The following is a 20307-nucleotide window of genomic DNA, read 5'->3' on the forward strand; positions in this document are numbered from 1 at the left end:
CTCTTTTGGATTTCAGTATCATCTGTATGCGGATGATACTTATCTCTACCTATCCTCCCCAGACCTGTCCCCAATTGTATTGAGCCGTGTCTCTGAATGCCGTTCTGCTGTTTCATCCTGGATGTCATCTCACCACCTCAAATATTTCCATCAATAAATAGTAGTTACCAACTTGATATCTCTATCGCTGTTGAGAATATGACAATCACTCCTACCTTTCAAGCTCGCTGCCTAGGTGTTATCCTTGACTCAGAACTTTCCTTTGTTCCCCACATTTAATCTGTCTCGAAATCATTACACATGCACCTAAAAACATATTCAAAATTCGCCCTTACCTTACACAAGACACTGCAAATACTCTAATCCATGCTCTCATCATCTCACATATTGATTTTTGCAATAGTCTCCTTATTGGCCTTCCCCAATACAGACTCTCACCATTACAGTCCATCATGAATGCAGCTGCGAGGCTAATCTTCCTAGCCAGACGTTCATCGTCTGCAAAGCTACTGTGTCACTTCATTGGTTACATGTATTCTACCGTATTCAATACAAAATTTGTTTCCTTACACATAAAGCCATAAACCAAACTACACCAACATACATCTCTTCTCAAAATATCTTCCAACCCAACCTCTACGCTCTTCACAAGATCTGCGTCTCTCATCCACACTCATTACTCGCTCCCATTCCCGATTGCAGGACTTTCTTCAGGCTGCACCCACTCTGTGAAATGCCCTATAACCTATAAGCGTTCCCTGAAAACTCACCTCTTCAGGCAAGCTTATCAAATTCCAGAACCAGCCACTTAACCTTCATATACCGTTCCTATCTAATCACATCCCCACTGTACAGTCCACACATATCTACTCTCTTTCTTTTTTACATTTTCCATCCTCCTGACCCATGGCCAAACTGCAGGGTCACCGTATCATACAGCACACCAGGAACCTTTGCATTCTGGTGGAATTAATGCAATTATACAGTATCTATCCTTATGTAACAATGCCTATTTCCCTATAGATTGTAAGCTTGAGAGCAGGGCCCTCTTACCTTTTGACTGTCTGTAAATACCCTGTTTGTTGTATCATTGTCTCCTTTTGTAAAGCGCAAGGGAATATGCTGAGATATATAAGAAACTGTTAATAAATAAATAAATAAATAAATGTCTTCATCTAAAGGTGGGTATACACGGATAGATTTGGCAAAAGATCTGGGCGTTCCCGATCGATCGAAAAGACCAATCGTTCAAATCGTTCCGTGTTTAGGAACGATATGGCCAGCGATGCGCGCACCCGCCAGTCGTTAGTAGAGGTCGCTGATCTTTCCTGCATGCAGAAAGATCAGCGACCAATCGTTAACGATGTGTACCAATCGTTTCATGTGTATGCACGATGAACGATTTGGTAAGGCTAATTAACTGGCTCCCTCTCCCTCCAAAATCGTTAAAGATCAATCTTTCATGTGTAATCGTTTGCTCAATCGTTCATCATTTGTCACCAAATCGTTTGTGCAGGAGGTTCAGAGGAAATCGTTAACGAGATTGAATCGTTGGACAAATCTATCCGTGTGTACGCACCTTTAGGCAGCAGGTGCTGGAATAAATTGAAAAAAGTGGCTTAATAACCCCCACCACTTTGAAACATGAGGATACTCCGTTATTGCAGTTTTGGTTTACAACAGCAATCCATTCCATAAAACATATGCTCTGTGCAAAACTTATAGATGCAAATTAGCATAAAACACAATAATACACTATATTTATATCACTGTAATCACATATCACAACACATCTGAATACTCAAAACCAAAATAATTCAAACAAACTGTCTGTGTCCTCAAAACACACCTCAGTCCTCCCAGCCATAACGCCAATTCTCCATATCTACAACAGCAATGATATACCATGCCCCTGTCACCATGTGTATGCCGGCATATTACGTGTAGGTATACACAGGCAACTTGGTGAGTCACAGATCCATACGTACAGTAGACTATATAAAACAATGTGGTTACAAAGAGGGACAGTGAGATTAGGGTCCAGTTGGATGGAAGATATAATCAGACATGTTTATAATGGCCGGACTGTGAATCCTCCATGGATACTCATCCTGTCCAGTGTGCCAAATGGATGAGAGCTGCAGGAAGTGTTATCTGGTCTTCATAGATAAATATGAGTCACAGAAACACAGATGTCAGCCTTACTGTAAAATGAAAGAGACACCAAGGAACTGCTGGAGGCAAATGTGTTGTTCATGCTTTTCCTACCGATTGCCCTTTTGTTGCTTTCAATAAATTGATCTGGGAGTTCTTTTCAACTAGGCATCCTTTGGTAGAAAGGACTGATCATTATCTCACGTCCATCATGTCAGACAGGAAGCTTTCAGGATTGTACTATTTCCATATCCGTAAAAAACAGCAATGACAATATAGGGAAACTTACCCTAAAATACATGTTGCTAATACAGTACTAACAAATATATAACAATTTCCATGTACTGAAAACATATCAACTTATTAGCATTTTCTCCAGAACAGCAATTTACAGGTATGAGTCATACACAGAATGGTAGTTGCTCAAATCGGGTTATAGGTGCAGGAAGGGGTTATTCTCGATTAGAAAAAACTAAATCTCACCTCCCCAATACACCATAATGGACCAGCAAAACAGACAGACATCATACACGATAGTAATACAGAGATGAGATTTCAGTTACATAAGAAACCAACTACCATGGCAAGGTGTTTCTGCTCTGGTGGTCCTATGCTCCACATGATAACATCTGGTGGCTCACCATATGATTGGAAACCTATGTAACACATCTCTGCATTACCATTATCATGTAGAAGTATGTGTGTCTTGCTGGTCTGACCAGCACAATGTTGAGGGCATTGGGCCTAATAAAGACTTGATTGCAGGATAAATTTGTTCTCAAAATGGGCAAAACCATGTTGCACTGCAGGTGGGGCAGATGTAACATGGGCAGAGAGATAGATTTGGGTGGGATGTGTTCAAACTGAAATCTAAATTGCAGTGTAAAAATAAAGCAGCCAGTATTTACCCTGCACAGAAACAAAATAACTCACCCAAATCTAACTCTCACTGCACGTTACATCTACCCCATCGGCAGTGCAGCATGGTTTTGCCCATTTTGAGAACAAATTTGTTCTGCGATCAGGCCCATTGTGATCTGTTAATATGCGATTAAAGCTTTTTAGGTAAAGAACAATGTGTGATGTAAAGTGGACACTGCTCAGGCCTCCATACACTGGTCCTACTTGGCTCAGGCACAAGTTAGACCAGTTTTCCTTTGAACTTCCCCCCCTTTTTTATATGCGGTATATCGCATGCCATTTATCGCCTCTAAAAAGGACGTCCGGGGAGCTGCTAAAAAGCACCTCAATGCTGCACATACAATTTATGTGCAGCACGTCCAACCTCCGACTCAGACTCGATGCGCACAGGACAGAGCATCAGGTTGATTCTGATGTCAAACACAAGTAATTTAAACCGATTTCTCTGCCCGATCTGTCAGAACCGTGTGAAAACAGGCCAAATCGCAATACTGTATGAGGACCTTTTAACTGCATACTCAATTTACGGTTCTCTGTAATCATCCATTTAGTGCACAGCATGGTTTCTGGGAGCACTCCAGGAGCGCAGGCCTGACCTCATCCAGGTCCTCTATGGAGGGGGTACACCAGAAGCTTGCTGGCATGGGTCTTTGGTTTCCTCTACATGGGCTTTCTGCCCATAGACCTCTATTGGTAACTCCATATATAGATGCATTGATTACCTGGCAGAAGCATTTTCGGAGCTTGCATCTACAGAACATTCTATGGGGCAGACCTTTTTTGGTTAACCTCCACAAATGGCCATTTTCTGAGGTTTTACCAATATACCCGTTTGCTACATCTTGTTCTATGCCTAATATAAAACACTTGGCCTTGGTTTTTCTTTAATGTTCAATGAAATCTTTAATAATTTATAACATAATTGTACTTAAAAGTTAATAGTTCATTATAAACATACATTTAGGGGGGTATCCTATTGCTATATATTTGTTAGTATTGTGAACATGCATTTGCACACATCTCTGAATCCGGCCTGTAGAACACTAGACCCTACACCATTGGGTAAATTTACTAACACAGGAGTTCTACTGAAGGTGGGATGTTGCCCATAGCAACCAGTCAAATTCTATATATTATTTTCTAGAACAGGGGTGGGCAATTATTTCAGCTGGTGGCACAGAACACCTCCAGTAAATTATTAAGGGCCACGCTCATGAAAAGGGTGTGTGGTCACTTAAAAAGGGGGTGGACACTCAAATGGGGGGGTGGCCTTGATTGTAGTGTACCACACCATATACCCCTTATACACATTATGCAACACAATAGTAGACCTCTTGTTATGATCATAATACAATTCCAATACGCTCTATAGAAACATAGAACGCTGAACCCCTCAACATAACTTGGCCACTTTACATCATCATAATACAATTCCATTACACTGTATGTAGGCAAAGGGCATTACACACCCCAGCATAACCTGGCCACTTTACATGACCATTTTAAATAAACCCAGGTCAGTATTTCTTGCTAATATTAGACATACTCACTTGTTTCTTTGCAGAGATAGGACTAGCTCTCTCCCTTCTGCTGTTACCATCACTTCTACATGTGCTGGGTACTAAAACAAAATAATATTTGCACAAAATAAACCCTAATCCCATACACATAAAAATATACACAGACATATTTAACATAGACTATATCCTATTGTCTACATAAGTGTGGTAATGCATTGGCATGGGATGTACACAAGGAGGACCAATCTTTAGGACCCCAACAGCCAAATGTAATATCCTTAATCCTCGTACACACAACGGGGGAGCCTGTGCTGAGCGACGTGCTTAAGCGATTCGTGCAGGCCAGTGTTCTCTGGTGAGAGAACACTGATGATTACGATATTCTCTCTGGTGAGAGAACACTGATGATTACGATATTCTCTCTGGTGAGAGAACACTGATGATTACGATATTCTCTCTGGTGAGAGAACACTGATGATTACGAGATTCTCTCTGGTGAGAGAACACTGATGATTACGATATTCTCTCTGGTGAGAGAACACTGATGATTACGATATTCTCTCTGGTGAGAGAACACTGATGATTACGATATTCTCTCTGGTGAGAGAACACTGATGATTACGATATTCTCTCTGGTGAGAGAACACTGATGATTACGATATTCTCTCTGGTGAGAGAACACTGATTATTACGATATTCTCTCTGGTGAGAGAACACTGATGATTACGATATTCTCTCTGGTGAGAGAACACTGATGATTACGAGATTCTCTCTGGTGAGAGAACACTGTTGATTACGAGATTTTGACTGTATGCAGTCAAGATCTAGTCAGGCGATAACCCGTCACCGGGGGCATACACAAGGAGCAATCCTTGCTTAATTTCTAAGCGATCTGACAATAGCCCTCATATCACCCCGTGTGTCTGCCCCTTTAGAATTCGGCGACCATGCGGGATCCTGGCTGAACTCAGAGGTTTATTTGAAGGGGCAAAACCCATGTCTTGCAAATGATTGCCCCTTTAAAAAAACATCAGAGTTGGACCGGCATCCTGCACGGCCACCAAACTCAGAGGGTATTAAATTTGGCTGCCAGCGTCTGTACAGGCTGAGATTCCCATATCCAAAACACAGAATATTCTGATATAAAAAATGAGGAGAGTTTAGTTTACTGCTGGTAATCTTTATACCACTTGCACCATCTATAAATGGTATCGGCGGTAGAACTTTTATTGGCTGCAATGGGGACAAATCAAAGCCTTTGGGTGTGGATTAAAAGGTCTACTGCGTCTAGGTAGACAGTCAATAGGTGGACAACAAAAGGCTAGTATGCAATAGGTCAACACAGACAAAGGGGGTGATTCTCGTTGACTCTGGTACCTCGCTGGGCACACTTTACCGTATGTAGTCCACGTGGATGGTAAAGTATGAAAAAGTCCCCCAAAAATATGAATAAAAATTGTGAAAAAAAACATGTCGACCTTTTCATGTGTCAACCATTGTCATATCAACATTTTACTTGTGTCGAAATTTTGTCAATGACGACCTAGTTCATGTCCACCTTTTTGGAGTTGACCTGTTGACTGTCTATCTAGACACTGTAGAGTAGACCTTTCGGTACTTGTTTCCTAGAACGGCCACAACGATTTAGATCGTTGTGGTCGTAAGATAAAAAATCGGATCGGTCGCATCGCATGCGATTTGGTCGCATACGATGCGACCGATCCGATCTGCCGATTTTTCACCCGATTTTTTTTTTTTTTACACCAGATTTCTTTAAATTGCCCCCCCAAATGTTAATAAGTGTGCTAGACCCCACGATAGACGTGAACCCGAAGCGTGGCGAGCGCAGCGAGCCCGCGAGGGGCGGCGGTGCGCGTCCTCCGACCTTTTCATTCCCCTACTATCCACTAGGGCGTGGAGTGAGAATATAATAGTGTGGCGAGCGCAGCGAGCCACCGAGCCCGAAGCGTGGCGAGCGCAGCGAGCCCCGCGAGGGGACGCGTCTCACTTCACAGGTATACGCGTCCCCTCGCGGGGCTCGCTGCGCTCGCCACGCTTCGGGCTCGGTGGCTCGCTGCGCTCGCCACACTATTATATTCTCACTCCACGCCCTAGTGGATAGTAGGGGAATGAAAAGGTCGGAGGACGCGCACCGCCGCCCCTCGCGGGCTCGCTGCGCTCGCCACGCTTCGGGTTCACGTCTATCGTGGGGTCATGGCGGGCACATAAAAAATGTGAAATGGGTCATATTGGCCCATTTCACCTTTTTTATCATTTTTCCCTATGTGAGATGGACTTAATCAAGTCCATCTCATCTTGTGCCATTATAATGGCACAAGACCAACCGATTTCAATGTTAAAAGATTTTTTAACATTGAAGTCTATGGAAAAATCGGGTCAATCGGTCGGTCGCATCGCGGCCGATTTTAATTGGTCGCGACCGACCGATTGACCCGATTTCTGTCAATCAAAGTCAAAAAATTGTAAAAAATCGGCCACATCGTGAGGATCGTGTCCCTTAATTAAGAGCCACGATCACTCACGATTGTGGCCGTTCTAGGAAACAAGTACCGACCTTTCAGCCACTTCCCTCCACTTCAGCAAAGACTCCCAGGCTTTGCCAAGTCCTGGGCTGCAGTACTATGCACATTAATCAGCAACCCATTGGCCACCAGTGGTAGGCTGCTGGCAAGTGAACAGAAGACACCGCAGGGGAGGGGGACACAGCAAAACCTCTCTGGGCAGGAAAGTTGTGGTAAATAGCGGAAGAAACGGAGTCCTCTGTTTTGACAAGAAAACAAGCTTTATTGAAAAACACAGAAGACAAAAGAACACAACAGTAAAAGGAAAACATGTACAAGCCTTATAATTTAAGGGCCTAATTCAGAACTGTTCTCTAGGCTACGTACACTTGCAGCTTAGCGAACAGGCCAGCACCCCCCGTCGCCCTGCCGAACGCACATGCGCAGACCTCCCACCATTAAAAACAGGGCCGAATTCGGACCAGTATGAACGGGTCTGAATCAGTCCCTAAGTCGGAAATCTGCCTTAATGTACATATAATAGGTATATCATGTCTATGGCTCAGAGTACATTCATGGCTACATACACCAAGCTTTTAGTCCAACTCACCTTGTTGGTGACTATACTTTGTAGAGGATGAGGTGTCAGCCAGCGTGGCTCTATCACTTCAGAATGTGGTCGGATCTGATCAAGAAGAGGGCGCTGATTTCCCTCTACTTAAAATATAGAAGGTGTGAAAATGAATTTCCTGGAAAATGAAGGCGATTACAGGCACAAACACTTCAGGGACTCATGAGGGGGCACACATGTACATGATAGTGGGAATCTGTAATGTTACAATTAAATAAAATGATCTAAAAAATAGCTTCCAGTCCCTCTTGTAATTTAGGGCCTTATTCTAGTTCACTCTTTTTAACAAAATTCTTCTTAGATAGACAAAATCATGTGCACTGCATGTGGTACAGATGTTACTTGTGCAGAGATAATTCGATTTTGGTGGGGTTTTACTTCAAAGTGAGATCTATATTGCAGTGTAAAAATAAAGCAGCTAGTATTTACCCTGCACAGAAACAAAATAATTTACCCAAATCTAATTCTCTCTGCACATTTTACATCTACCCCCCTGCACTGCACATGGTTTTGTCCATCTAAGAAGGATTTTGTCAGAAAGAGCGAACTAGAACAAGGCCCACAATGAGAGATCCCCCTTGTACTTATCGTTCATACAGTACAGTGGGGCAGATGTATTAAGCCTTAACAAGAGATAAATGCAAGGGTGATAAGGAGAGATAAATGTCCAGCCAATCAGCTCCTTACTGACTTTTTTCAAACACAGTCTGTAGCATGGCAGTTAGCAGGTGATTGGCTGGATGTTTATCTCTCTTTAACACCCTTGCATTTATCTCTTGTTACATCTGCCCCAGTGACCTATCCTGCTTGCAGTGTGTAACACAGGTCTCCTCATCAGACATGACAGGAGTGACAGGCAGTAGCATCTCTTATATATTTAGCCAGATCTGTCACTCAACCCCTGTGGAGAACGTTCCTGTGTAGAACAGTTTCACTTTCATGTGTCTGACGTTCCACCCCCTTGACATCACCTCCCCCCGCCCAGCCAGGGCTACAGTACACGCCCACCATCCACCATTACTCCACAGCCACCATTCACCATTACTCCTGCACATCCCTACCCTCTGCCAGGACCCCCGCGACCACCCTCCCGCGATTCGCGGGGACCCCCGCGACCCCCCCTCCCGCGATTTGCGGGACCCCCCCGCGACCCCCCCTCCCACGATTCGCGGGACCCCCCGCGACCCCCCCTCCCGCGAATCGCGGGACCCCCGCGACCCCCCTCCCGCGAATCGCGGGACCCCCCTCCCGCGATTCGCGGGACCCCCGCGACCCCCCCTCCCGCGATTCGCGGGACCCCCGCGACCCCCCCTCCCGCGATTCGCGGGACCCCCGCGACCCCCCCTCCCGCGATTTGCGTGACCCCCCTCCCGCCATTCGCGGGACCCCGCACCCCCCCTCCCGCGATTCGCGGGACCCCCGCTTTCCACCCTCCCACGAGTTGCGGGACCCCCGCGACCCCCCCTCCCGTGATTCACGGGACCCCCGCGAACCCCCCCTCCCGCGATTCGCGGGACCCCCGCGACCCCCCTCCCGCGATTCGCGGGACCCCCGCGACCACCCCGGTATCCGGACTATTGTTAGACAGCACTTACATCGACAGCCATTACATCGACACCATTAGTTCGACAGCTCAATAGGTCGACATGGTTTTAGGTTGACATACCATTAGGTCGACATGTCATTATGTCGACAGCTCATTAGGTCGACAGCTCATTAGGTCGACATGTTTTTAGGTCGACACTGCCATTAGGTCGACAGTGTCTATGTCGACAGTCAAAAGGTCGACATGGTTTTTTTCACTGTTTATTGAGCCGACATGTGCCGACAGGCGGTATTTCATGCCCTACTATCCACTAGGGCGTGGTGGGAGAATAAAATAGTGTGCCGAGCGCAGCGAGGCACCGTGCCCGAAGCATAGCGAGCGGCTGCGGTACACTTCAAACTGTGTCCATGTCGACTGTGTCGACATTTCGGCCAAAAAAAACAGTGAAAAAACCCATGTCGACCTTTTGACTGTCGACATAGACTCTGTCGACCTAATGGCAGTGTCGACCTCAAAACATGTCGACCTAATGAACTGTCGACCTAATGAGCTGTCGACCTAATGAGCTGTCGACATAATGACATGTCGACCTAATGGTATGTCGACCTTAAACCATGTCGACCTATTGAGCTGTCGAACTAATGGTGTCGATGTAATGGCTGTCGATGTAAGTGCTGTCTAATATCCGTCCCAGATCCGACCACCCCCTCCCGCGATTCGCTGGACCTCCGCGACCACCCCCTCCCGCGAAACGCGGGACCCCCGCGACCCTCCCGCAAATCGCGGGACCCCAGCGACCCCTCCCGCGATTCACGGCACCCCCCCCCTACTGTGATTTGCGACCCCCCTCCCGCAATTCGCGCCGCCCCCTCCCGCGATTCACGGAACCCCCCGTAGCGCCCCCCTCCCGCGATTTGCATGCCCTCTCGGCCCTTCTCGCGATTTGCGACCGCCCCCTAATTCACACATTCGGGGACCCCACCTACCGCGATTCATGCCCCCCTCACGCAATTCACGGCACCCCCCACACCCCCCTTCCTGCGATTCGCAACCCCCCACGACCCCCCCTCCCGCGATTCACGAAACCCCCCGTAGCGCCCCCCTCCCGCGATTTGCGGGCTCCCTCGGCACCTCTCGCGATTTACCACCGCCCCGTAATTCACACATTCGGGGACCCCCCCTCCCGCGATTCATGCCCCCCCTCACGCAATTCACGGCACACCCCATACCCCCCTTCCTGCGATTCGGAGCCCCCCACGACCCCCCCTCCCGCGATTCATGCCCCCTCCCGCGATTCAGGGACCCCCGCACCACTCCCCTGCGCCCACCCTCCCTTGATTCACGCCCCCCTCATGCAATTCACGGCAACCCCCCACACCCCCCCTCCTGCGATTCGCAGCCCCCCCACGACCCCCCCCTCCTGCGATTCATGACCCCTCCCGTGATTCACGGACCCCCGCACCACCCCCCCTTGACTCACGGCACCCCACGCGCCCCTCCCGCAATTCACGGACCTCCGCAACCCCCCCTCCCGCAATTCACTAACCCCGACAACCCCCCTCCCGCAATTTGCGGACCCCCCTTCCCACGATTCAAGCCCCCCCGCGCCCCTGCCCACGATTTGCGGACCCCCGCCCCCTCCCGCTAACCGCGGATCCCCACACACCACCCCCCCTCCCGCAATTTGCAGACCCCCCAGACCCCCTTCCGGCAATTCCACCCCCCAGCGGACCACCGCGGCCCCCGCTCCCGCATTTCACGTACCCCCGTGACAATGGGGGATCCTGTACCACCACAAGCAGGTACCGCCCCTAGGTGGGAAATCCGGCCCTGGCTGCCGCACTGCAGGTTTCCCCACTGCCCTCTGCACCAGCGCCACAACTTTTATCAATGTCTTGCCCACATACCACTATTATACAGCCTCCTGCTCTCATGCACGCTCACTCCCTCCCAGTGGGAGGAGACGCTCACCCACTGCCGGGAGCTGCATACTGTCCCCCACCCTCCTCCAGTTCTAGGGATGCCCATCGACCATCAATGATTTTCAAATAATCGATGGTTTATGGCCGATGTTGAATACTTTTGCCATCAATGTGGGAGGACACTGCCCTGCCTCCTGTTCTCCTGCCCCGTAACTTCCGCCAGTGGAGACCCGCTCACCCTGTGTTGCCCACATTCCCCTATCATGCTTTACCGCCCAGCCTCCTGCTCTCATGCACCCTAACTCCCACCCAGTCGGAGGAGACACTGATTCCTGTATTTCTGTGCTGCCACGCTGGACCCTCACCCACTGGCAGAAGCTGCACAGTGTCCACCACCCTCTTTAGTCCCCCGTATGCCCACACACCCCTATCACTACCCAGCTTCCTGCTCTCCTGAACCGTAACTTCCACCACTGGGTAATCGCTGACGCTGTGTTGCCCACATACCCCTATCATGCCTCATATCCCAGCCTCCTTCTCTCATGCACCCCAACTCCCACCCAGTAGGAGGAGACACTGACTCAGGGCCACCGTCCGGTACTCCTGTGCTGCCACGCTGGACCCTCACCCACTGCCAGAAGCTGCAATACAGGGCATCTTTCATACAATTCTAACCATATTTCTCACAATACAAATGTTCACAAATTAAGGGGCGTAGCCCCTTACGCCGGTGTGAAGAGCGCCCGTAGGGCGCGATGAATCACCTAGTTGCCTGAATATATCTGCCCAAATCCCCCCCATAGAGATGGTTTCTGGTCTAGTGTATGCCAAGTCCTCCCACATTACTGTTAGATCTATAAATTCTTCATCACTCTTCTATATATAGTGTGCTATATATATACTGCACCAGTAAGGGCACGCTTACACGCTGCCTGACCGACTGAGATTATGTATACACACATTCATTATATTCCAGACTGCTGTGACTAGTGCATGTGCTGGAGCAGTGTATATATCAGATTCCTACAGTGCATGCCGACACACTGTAGGCAGTACACAATATGCTGTACATATAGTACATGCCGACACACCTTATAGTGGGCATATACTGTAGTACATGCAGACACACTGTAGGCAGTACTCATTATGCTGTACATATAGTACATGCCGACACACTGTAGGCAGTACACATTATACTATATGGAGCTATCCTCACCTAGCCCTTTAATATGATTAATACTGTGTTCTCACTGCGAGTGAGAAATACATGGCTTTTAACCGGACTGCAGCGACGGACCCCTGTTCTCACTGCAAGGCAAGTTCCCGGGTGAAGAAGTTCTACCTGGTAATTTGCCTTTTAACACAGGTTTTTATGCAGTGAGAACGGGTCAACCCATGTCTGCATACCCGGATCACAAACACGGGTAAAAAGAAGGGTTTTACCCGGGAATGCGACCCTTTCACACTGCAAAAAAAAAAAGGCAAATTTCCGGGTCGACATGCTAGACCCGGGAATTTGCCTACAGTGAGAACAGGTTATAAGTGATAGGTTTACTCTGCTAATCCCCTACTGTATTGTTCTATGTATTGTATTGCAGCTGAGAACAATAGGCCTTGGATAGCCATGGCTCACAATGGCTATCCAGAGACGGCTAGACGAGGATGCTGACACACTGTAGGCAGTACACCTTATACTCTACATATAGTATTTGCCGACACACTGTAGGCAGTACACATTATGCTGTACATATAGTACATGCCGACACACTGTAGGGCATGTACATTATACTGTATATATAGTACATGCCGACACACTGTAAAGAAGACAAGTGATACTGGACACATAGTACATGCTGACACACTGTAGGCAGCACACATTATACTCTACATATAGTATATGCCGACACACATTTTATTGGGCATATACTGTAGTACATGCAGACACACTGTAGGCAGTACACATGATTTGGGGCATATAGTACATGCAGACACAATGTAGGACGTACACATGATATTGGGCATATAGTACATGCCAACATACTGTAGGCAGAACACATTATAGTGGGCATATAGATTTAAAAAAAAAAAACACTAAGAACTATCAGATTACTGCTGTATGTATGTTTGTGTGTCTGTGTCTGTGTGTGTGTCTGTGTCTGTGTGTCTGTGCATGTCCCATGTAGCAGAACTGCAAATGTATGGAGAAGCTGATTCGCATGTTCCGATGGTTTGTGGACTGCGCATGTACATGGTAAAAAATGCTTATGTGCAGCTCCCCTATGTGAACGGCTTTGGTGACTTGCGTAGTCGCCGAGCCCTTCGGAGGGCTCAAGGCGGGCCGGGGGAAGTCGGCGGTGGGGGACGCCCATGGGAACGCTCAGCGTTCCCATGGGTATGCGGGTGGCATGATAGCTAGCTCTGTCTTCGTCCCAGCGCTCGCAAATAAAATTTCGTTTCCACTGACTTTTATTTGCGAGGCCAGGAGAAATCATTCGATGATCGGCGACTATCGAATTACTTAACCGGCAGCGGCGGCATGCGAGATGATGTGTTATCTTGGTTGCGAGGGGAAACAGCAAGCCAACCAGAATCAGGCCCAGGGTGTGTGAGCTGCATGTTATTCAGCAGCCGGTATACAGTATATGGATAATACATTGCTCTGTGGAACACGTAGGGAGATTTCTCCACGCGTGTCCTCCTCCACTTGCCTGTCACAGTGGCTGGCGCAGGTGTCATCGTCAGCATCGTGATCCACATCCAGACAGGGATCCCCCCGAGCCACGAAGCTCCTTCCATCCGCGGGATCCCCGGCTTCTCCCCTCCGTCATACACCCAGCAGCAGCAGCAGCCGCATCTCCGTCCTCACACACAGCCGCTGCCCCGGAGCGATGCTGCTGCTGCTGCTGCCCGGGCACCACTCAAGCCGAGCACAGCCGCCCCCCGCCTAGCTGCCGGACACTCCCACCCGTGACACTGCGGGAGGGTTTTGCTTTGGCGTGTGGCGGCTAATGCTGCCCCGGGGATTTACACCTTGCGCCGGTCCCCGGAATGGGAGTCCCGCTGTATGCGGCCGCTATAAGGAGGAGCGGGAGGAATTATATCCATAATGCACAGTGCAATGACATGCATTACATGCGGGCGGGGCAGAGCATCAATGTCATAGCTAGCATGTGTAGAGCAGTGTTACCCAGTATCCTGCAGCTTGTCACCTCAGTTACACATGTACCACATCTGCACTGCACATATATGTTTAGCTGGCTGGCTGCCCCTATAAGCTGTCCTATTTAGTAAATTTGCATACGTAATTAAAAAAAATAAGTCATAGTATTTTTTGATTCTTTTAATTTGGCTTCCATCAAATAAAGGTTTATCTAAAAAGAATAGTTAGGTGTGTGTGGTTGGGGGAGAGTGGTGCCGTTTTACTGTTGTGCCTACAGGAGCCCTCACCCTAAAATCCACCCCTGGACTGACGGAAACTGAGTGTGGGACCTAAGGGGTCCATCCAGGTTATTATAAACAGTATTATTTTTCAGCAGAAACCAGCAGGAACTCAGTTCCTGAACCTCTTATTAAATATAACATCATCAGGTACTGAAAATCTACTTTTCCATAAGATAAGTTTTATTTTAAAGTCACCTGTGAGTGCCTTTGTTTGTAAATACAATACATACATCCATCTCTCCCTCTCTCTATTATATATATATATATATATATAGCCCGATGGTATAACCAGGTATACACAAACGGCGGCACTCAATGGGTTTCCTGCACCTTGACAAAGGGGCTAGTCCCCGAAACGTTGGACCGCTTGAAATACACGTTTTGAAAAAACCCATTGAGTGCCGCCGTTTGTGTATACCTGGTTATACCATCGGGCTATCTATCTGTATCCTGAGGGCACCTGGGTAGCTGTCCCATTGAGCTGGAGTGCCAAGCCGCAACACTGTCCCTATATATATATATATATATATATATATATATATATATATATATATTTTTTTTTTTTTAAATTGATCCGCCCCCAGACCTGGAGTTCCTGGACCTATTTTTCCAGAAAAATAGTACTGGGTATAAATCATCTACAGTGTCTAGTTTTAACAGGGTCAAAAGGTCGACAAGGTTAAAAAGGTCAACATGGGAAAATGTTGACATGTCTTTTTTATGTTTTTAGGGTGTCTATGTCGACATGGACACTGTCTGAGTGTACTGCATCCCTTCGCTGCGCTCACCATGCTTCAGGCTCGGTGCCTCGCTGAACTCGGCACACTATTTTATTCTCCCTCCACACCCTAGAGGAAGGTAGGGCATGAAATACCGCCTGTCGGCACATGTCGGCTAAAATTTTTGTCTAAAAATGCATGTCTAACTTTTTCTTGTCGACCTTTTTCATGTCAACTTTTGACCATGTCGACATATTGCCTGTGGACCTTTTAAAACCTGACGACCTTTTGGCTGTTGTCCTTTTGACCTTGTCGACCTATTGCCTGTCGACCTTTTGACTGTCGACTGCACTCTCATCGTTACCAACCCGGGTCGAGGTGTGGTGTGAAAGGGCCACCCTGGGTCGAGCAACCGGGGATTTAAATCCTGCATCCTACCCTGCCCCCCAATGACACGCCACCGCTCAGCCCTGCTTCTGAGTGACGTCACTGACCCGGCAATAAGCCAGGTCGGACGCAGAGCTTTCAGACCACAAATGTCAGGTCTCTCCTGGGACGGACCTATGTCCTAATCTCCGTCTGAAAGGAGTATTATTAAGGATCACGTACCAGGCTCACATTGCAATATGTGATCTTAATGGCGACATACATCAATGAGCACAGACAGGGAAAGGGGCTCCGAAAGGATCCCAGCCCTACAATGCACCATCTCAGGATGACCTGATATATTGGAACACTGGGTAGCATTGCATCCCCCATAGAAACCTATGGGTGATGCTGGACAGGAGGGATCATACATTCGGAGGTACCTAATATTAGCTACACATATGCAATGGTAAATTGAGGAGAGAGAAGAGCTGCTTGCTCAGGAAATGGTTATTGGGTCACCTGCATTTTGGTCGACAGTCATTAGGTCGACATGCATTTAGGTTGACAGGAGTCTAGGTCGACATGCAGGAAGGTCGACAGTCAAAAGGTCAACATGGGTTTTTTTTTTATATTTTTGTGCCGACAGGCGATATTTCATGCCCTACCATTCACTAGGGTGTGGTGGGAGAATAAAATAGTGTGCTGAGCGCAGCAAGGCACCGATCCTGAAGCATGGTGAGTGTAGCGAGCCATTGGAGGGGATGCAGTGCTACGTTTCAGTGTCCATGTTGACCCTGTCGACCCAATGTTGACCTACAAATTGGTTCCTGGTGCTGTGTATATGCATCTTTTTCTATATAGGGGACATGTAGAGAGGGAAAGAGGTATGGGGAGAGTGAAAGAGTTATGGGGAGAGAGAGCGATATGGGTTAAGAGAAGGGCATATAGGGAGTGAGAGGCATGGAGATATAGATATGGGTAAAGAGAAGGGTGTGGGGAGAGAAGGGGTATGGAGATAGGCATGAGAAGAGTTGCATGGAGAGAGAGAGGAGTATGGGTAGAGTGAGAGCTCCATTGAGATCGAGAGACATAATTAGAGGCAGGGGGTGGGATGGGATGGAGAGAGAGGGGGCATCAGAAGAGAGAGTCATAAATTCATGCAAGCTATAAATTGTCAGTGTCACAAATTAAATAATGTTACTGTGCTGTGTTACAAATATATTGCCCCTTTGACTGACCATTGGTGGTTAGTGTGTCCTGCTGGCTGGGATTCCCTTTGCTTGCTGCGGACCCAGTAGAGATGCATCTGTGGGACTTACTGGTTCGCAGTCCATGAGTTTTCTCTCCTTTCCAGCTGGAGGGGATTGTGGGGGGTGCACCAAGTGTGATGTCCATGTAATACACTGCTTTGATTAGTGGTGTGCGCCCCAAAAATCACACCACAACCATCCTTTGACCTGATCACCCTGCTATTGTTAAGCTACTGCTCTGCTGCCCTTTATTTGGCTTCTTTAATTAAAGGGACCAGGCCCACCCCCTCCCTTCACTCTACCATGCCGGCCACCCTTGTCTGGAGCTCTGCAGGACAGAGGAGCTGAGAGATCTTCCTCATGGTAAGAACAATCATGTAGAGCAGGGGTCTTCAACCTTTCCGACAGTGTGGGCCACATTAAAAAATTCAACGAAGCCCGAGGGCCACTAATCTCTACTGTGGTATTTAGCACAGCCTTTCATAGATAGACATCACAGCCCCGGCATACATAGTTGGCACAGCTGCCCATACACATAAACCCTGCCCCCAATATATAATCAGCAGCAGGGCTATTTCTAGACAATTAGGGTCCCAGTGCAAAAAGAAAAAAAATGCAGCTCCCCCATACATAATATTATATTGAAGAAATTGTGCGCGCGCTCCCCATAAGGGGTGTGGCCTAATTCTAAGGGGCGTGGTCTAATTATAAGCGTGTGAACTAGCAGGAAAACCATTACCTGACATTTCACTTTTGCAACCTGCATGACCAGATATTGGTTACCGCAGGAATGGTTGTGGTCCTTCCACGCTTAAGTTGGCTGGCTAAAGGCCGCACAGTGACATATAAACATGAAGGCCCACACAGTGACCTAGAACTCCTCACAAGTCAAGCCCAAGCAATGACAGGCTACTTAAATCAATATACACTGTTTATCTGTAATGCCCATTACGCATTGTGCCACACACTGTAATGCCCATTACACATTATGCCACACACCATGATGCCCATTGCACTACAATGCCCCCAATACTCCTGCTTATACATATGATGCCCGCAGCAGTGCCTCTCATAAAATGCCACCAGTAGTGTCCCTTATAAAATGCCACCAGTAGTGTCCCTCATAAAATGCCACCAGTAGTGTCCCTCATAAAATGCCACCAGTAGTGTCACTGGTCAGAAAGGGGTAATTCTAAATAGCCAGCACAGCCCCCATAAAGCACAGCACTTTATAGATAGAAAGCACAGCTCCCTCCCCCCCCCCCAAACATAGGCATCTCCGCACAGCCCCCCATTGAGAATCAGCACAGCACTGCCAGCTCCCTCCCCCATAGTCAGCAGTGCACAGCCAGATGCTCCCCTCCCCCAATATTCAGCACAACATTGCAGCCAGCTTACCCCCCCCCCCCCCCGAAAGTCAGCACAGCATTGCAGCAAGCTCACCCCCCCCCCCCCCCAGTTAGCACCGCATTGCAGCCATCTCACTCCCCCAGTCAGCACCGCATTGCAGGCAGGCAGCTCACCTCCCCCCTCCCCTTAAGAAACCTGCCTCAATCTCCGTATTTCCCTTTCAGAGGGCTGCTCCTGCTGGCAGCGGCTGAGAAGGAGGCAGGCAGGGACGGGTGCGCAGCATCAGAGGTCTGGAGCCGGTTGTCACGTGGTGGCGGCTGTCTTCTCTGAAAGGGCGCAGGCGGGACGTGTGCGCAGCTTCAGGAAATCCACAATGTGCATGTCCCGTCCACCCCAGCCACTGCACGTCCTCCTCCGCCGCATCCCCCATGTAAAGGGATGAGCGTGGAAGGTTTTGGCTTTTTTAAACGGCATTTACAGGCGGGCCAGTCAAAACAACTCAGCGGGCCACTTGTGGCCCGCGGGCCATGGGTTGAAGACCCCTGATGTAGAGGGAGGCATTGGAATGTTCTATTGTGGGTAATGTAGTGCAGCATATAATGGGGATGTCTTGTAGTGCAGCACATAGGTGTATGTAGTACAACGTATAGGGAGATGAAGTGTAGTGATGAAGTGCAGCTTATAGGGGCATGTAGTGTTGGGATGTAGTGCAGAGTATAGAGACATGTATGTAGGGATGTAGTGTAGTGATGTAGTGCAGAGTATGGAAGGATGTACTGTAGAGTATGGGTTGTTGTGCAGCACATAGGGGGCATGTATTGTAGTTCAGTGTATAAGGGGATGAAGGAGGTTATTCTGATCGGAGCGGCCAAACGTGCGTACGTTCGCCATTACCGCACGCTAGCCGTACGCGGCCGTTAGGGTTAAGTCCACCCACAAATCAGCCGCTTACGTACGGGCAGAAATACCGTAGAAGGGGAGTGGTGACAAATGAGCGTACGACAACGTACGCGGCCGGCCCAGCCCTTACACTCCGACAACTGGCGTACGACTGAGCGTACGGCGCCGTCTACGGCCGTCTCTCCTCCGTCTCCCCACCGACTTCTTGCGGAGATCTGAGCGTACGCCAGTTTGCACGGACGGGTCCCTATTGTTTTCAATGGAAAACTCAGCTTATGTCACCGCTCGTGAGAGTGAGCGTACGTCCGTGCACGCTGGCATACCCTTCACATATATGGACCTGCAAATCTTGCCTCTCAACTACTAATCTGACAATTGATTAATTAATCTATTTGTGATTCACTTATTGTTTTCTATTAACTCAATTGTCTACCTTAATAAAGACCTAATAAAACTACATTTTAACCCACATTACATGTATATTTGTTATGTTCTAATGTGGCATTTTAATCACTATCTATGTGTCCCCATATTGCTGTTACGTTTAAATCAAGTTTATGTTGGTGTTTCTGTATATGTATTAAATTATGTACGTAATTACTTTTTCCAAAATGTGTAACATGTATACCTACCCTGATGTTATGTGTGATGTTTTAATCGAACAACATTAAACATTCATGCATATTCACTATGTGTTATTTTACTCAAAAACACACACATTCACACATCAATCATTACCCCTCACCTCAAATTACAAGTATAACTTACAGTACACATCTGTATGTACCTACCCTTACACGCCCTCTAACATATTTATTATTAAAAACACAGGCAATTTCGAACTGTCATCAAACTTTTATTGGATACAAAAATAAAAAGGGGGGGGGGGATAAATAAAAAATTAAAGGCGGGCCTCCAGAAGGCCAAAAAGTAGCTGCAGGTAGACCAGGGTGACCATTATTTCCCGCATGAGGGCTGCCACCTCCATCCTGCTGCTGTCAGTGTCTGTAATGAAGGGATAAAACAAAAAATTAATATACACAAATGTTTGTTGTATTGTAC

The 20307-nt window shown here is 47.8% G+C and overlaps 1 protein-coding gene across 2 annotated transcripts in view; it reads right to left on the reverse strand.

Moving 5' to 3' along the window:
* The window catches only part of ADAM19 (ADAM metallopeptidase domain 19), a 69961-nt gene extending 55644 nt beyond the window's left edge, over positions 1-14317 (reverse strand). Inside the window, exons 1-3 of one of the 2 annotated variants that reach the window (XM_083181708.1) lie at positions 13925-14317; positions 7728-7831; positions 4626-4696 (exon numbers count right to left, since the gene is read on the reverse strand). In XM_083181708.1, the coding sequence (XP_083037834.1) occupies positions 4626-4696; positions 7728-7831; positions 13925-14012 (263 nt within the window). In that variant the 5' untranslated portion in view covers positions 14013-14317. Of the gene's footprint in view, positions 1-4625; positions 4697-7727; positions 7835-13924 lie in introns of both variants that reach the window. The other variant, XM_083181707.1, reaches the window with a different exon arrangement.
* Positions 14318-20307: the final 5990 nt, after the last annotated feature.

The sequence above is a fragment of the Crinia signifera genome, chromosome 4, assembly GCF_055691185.1.
Source record: "Crinia signifera chromosome 4, ASM5569118v1, whole genome shotgun sequence".
Lineage (NCBI taxonomy): Eukaryota > Metazoa > Chordata > Amphibia > Anura > Myobatrachidae > Crinia > Crinia signifera.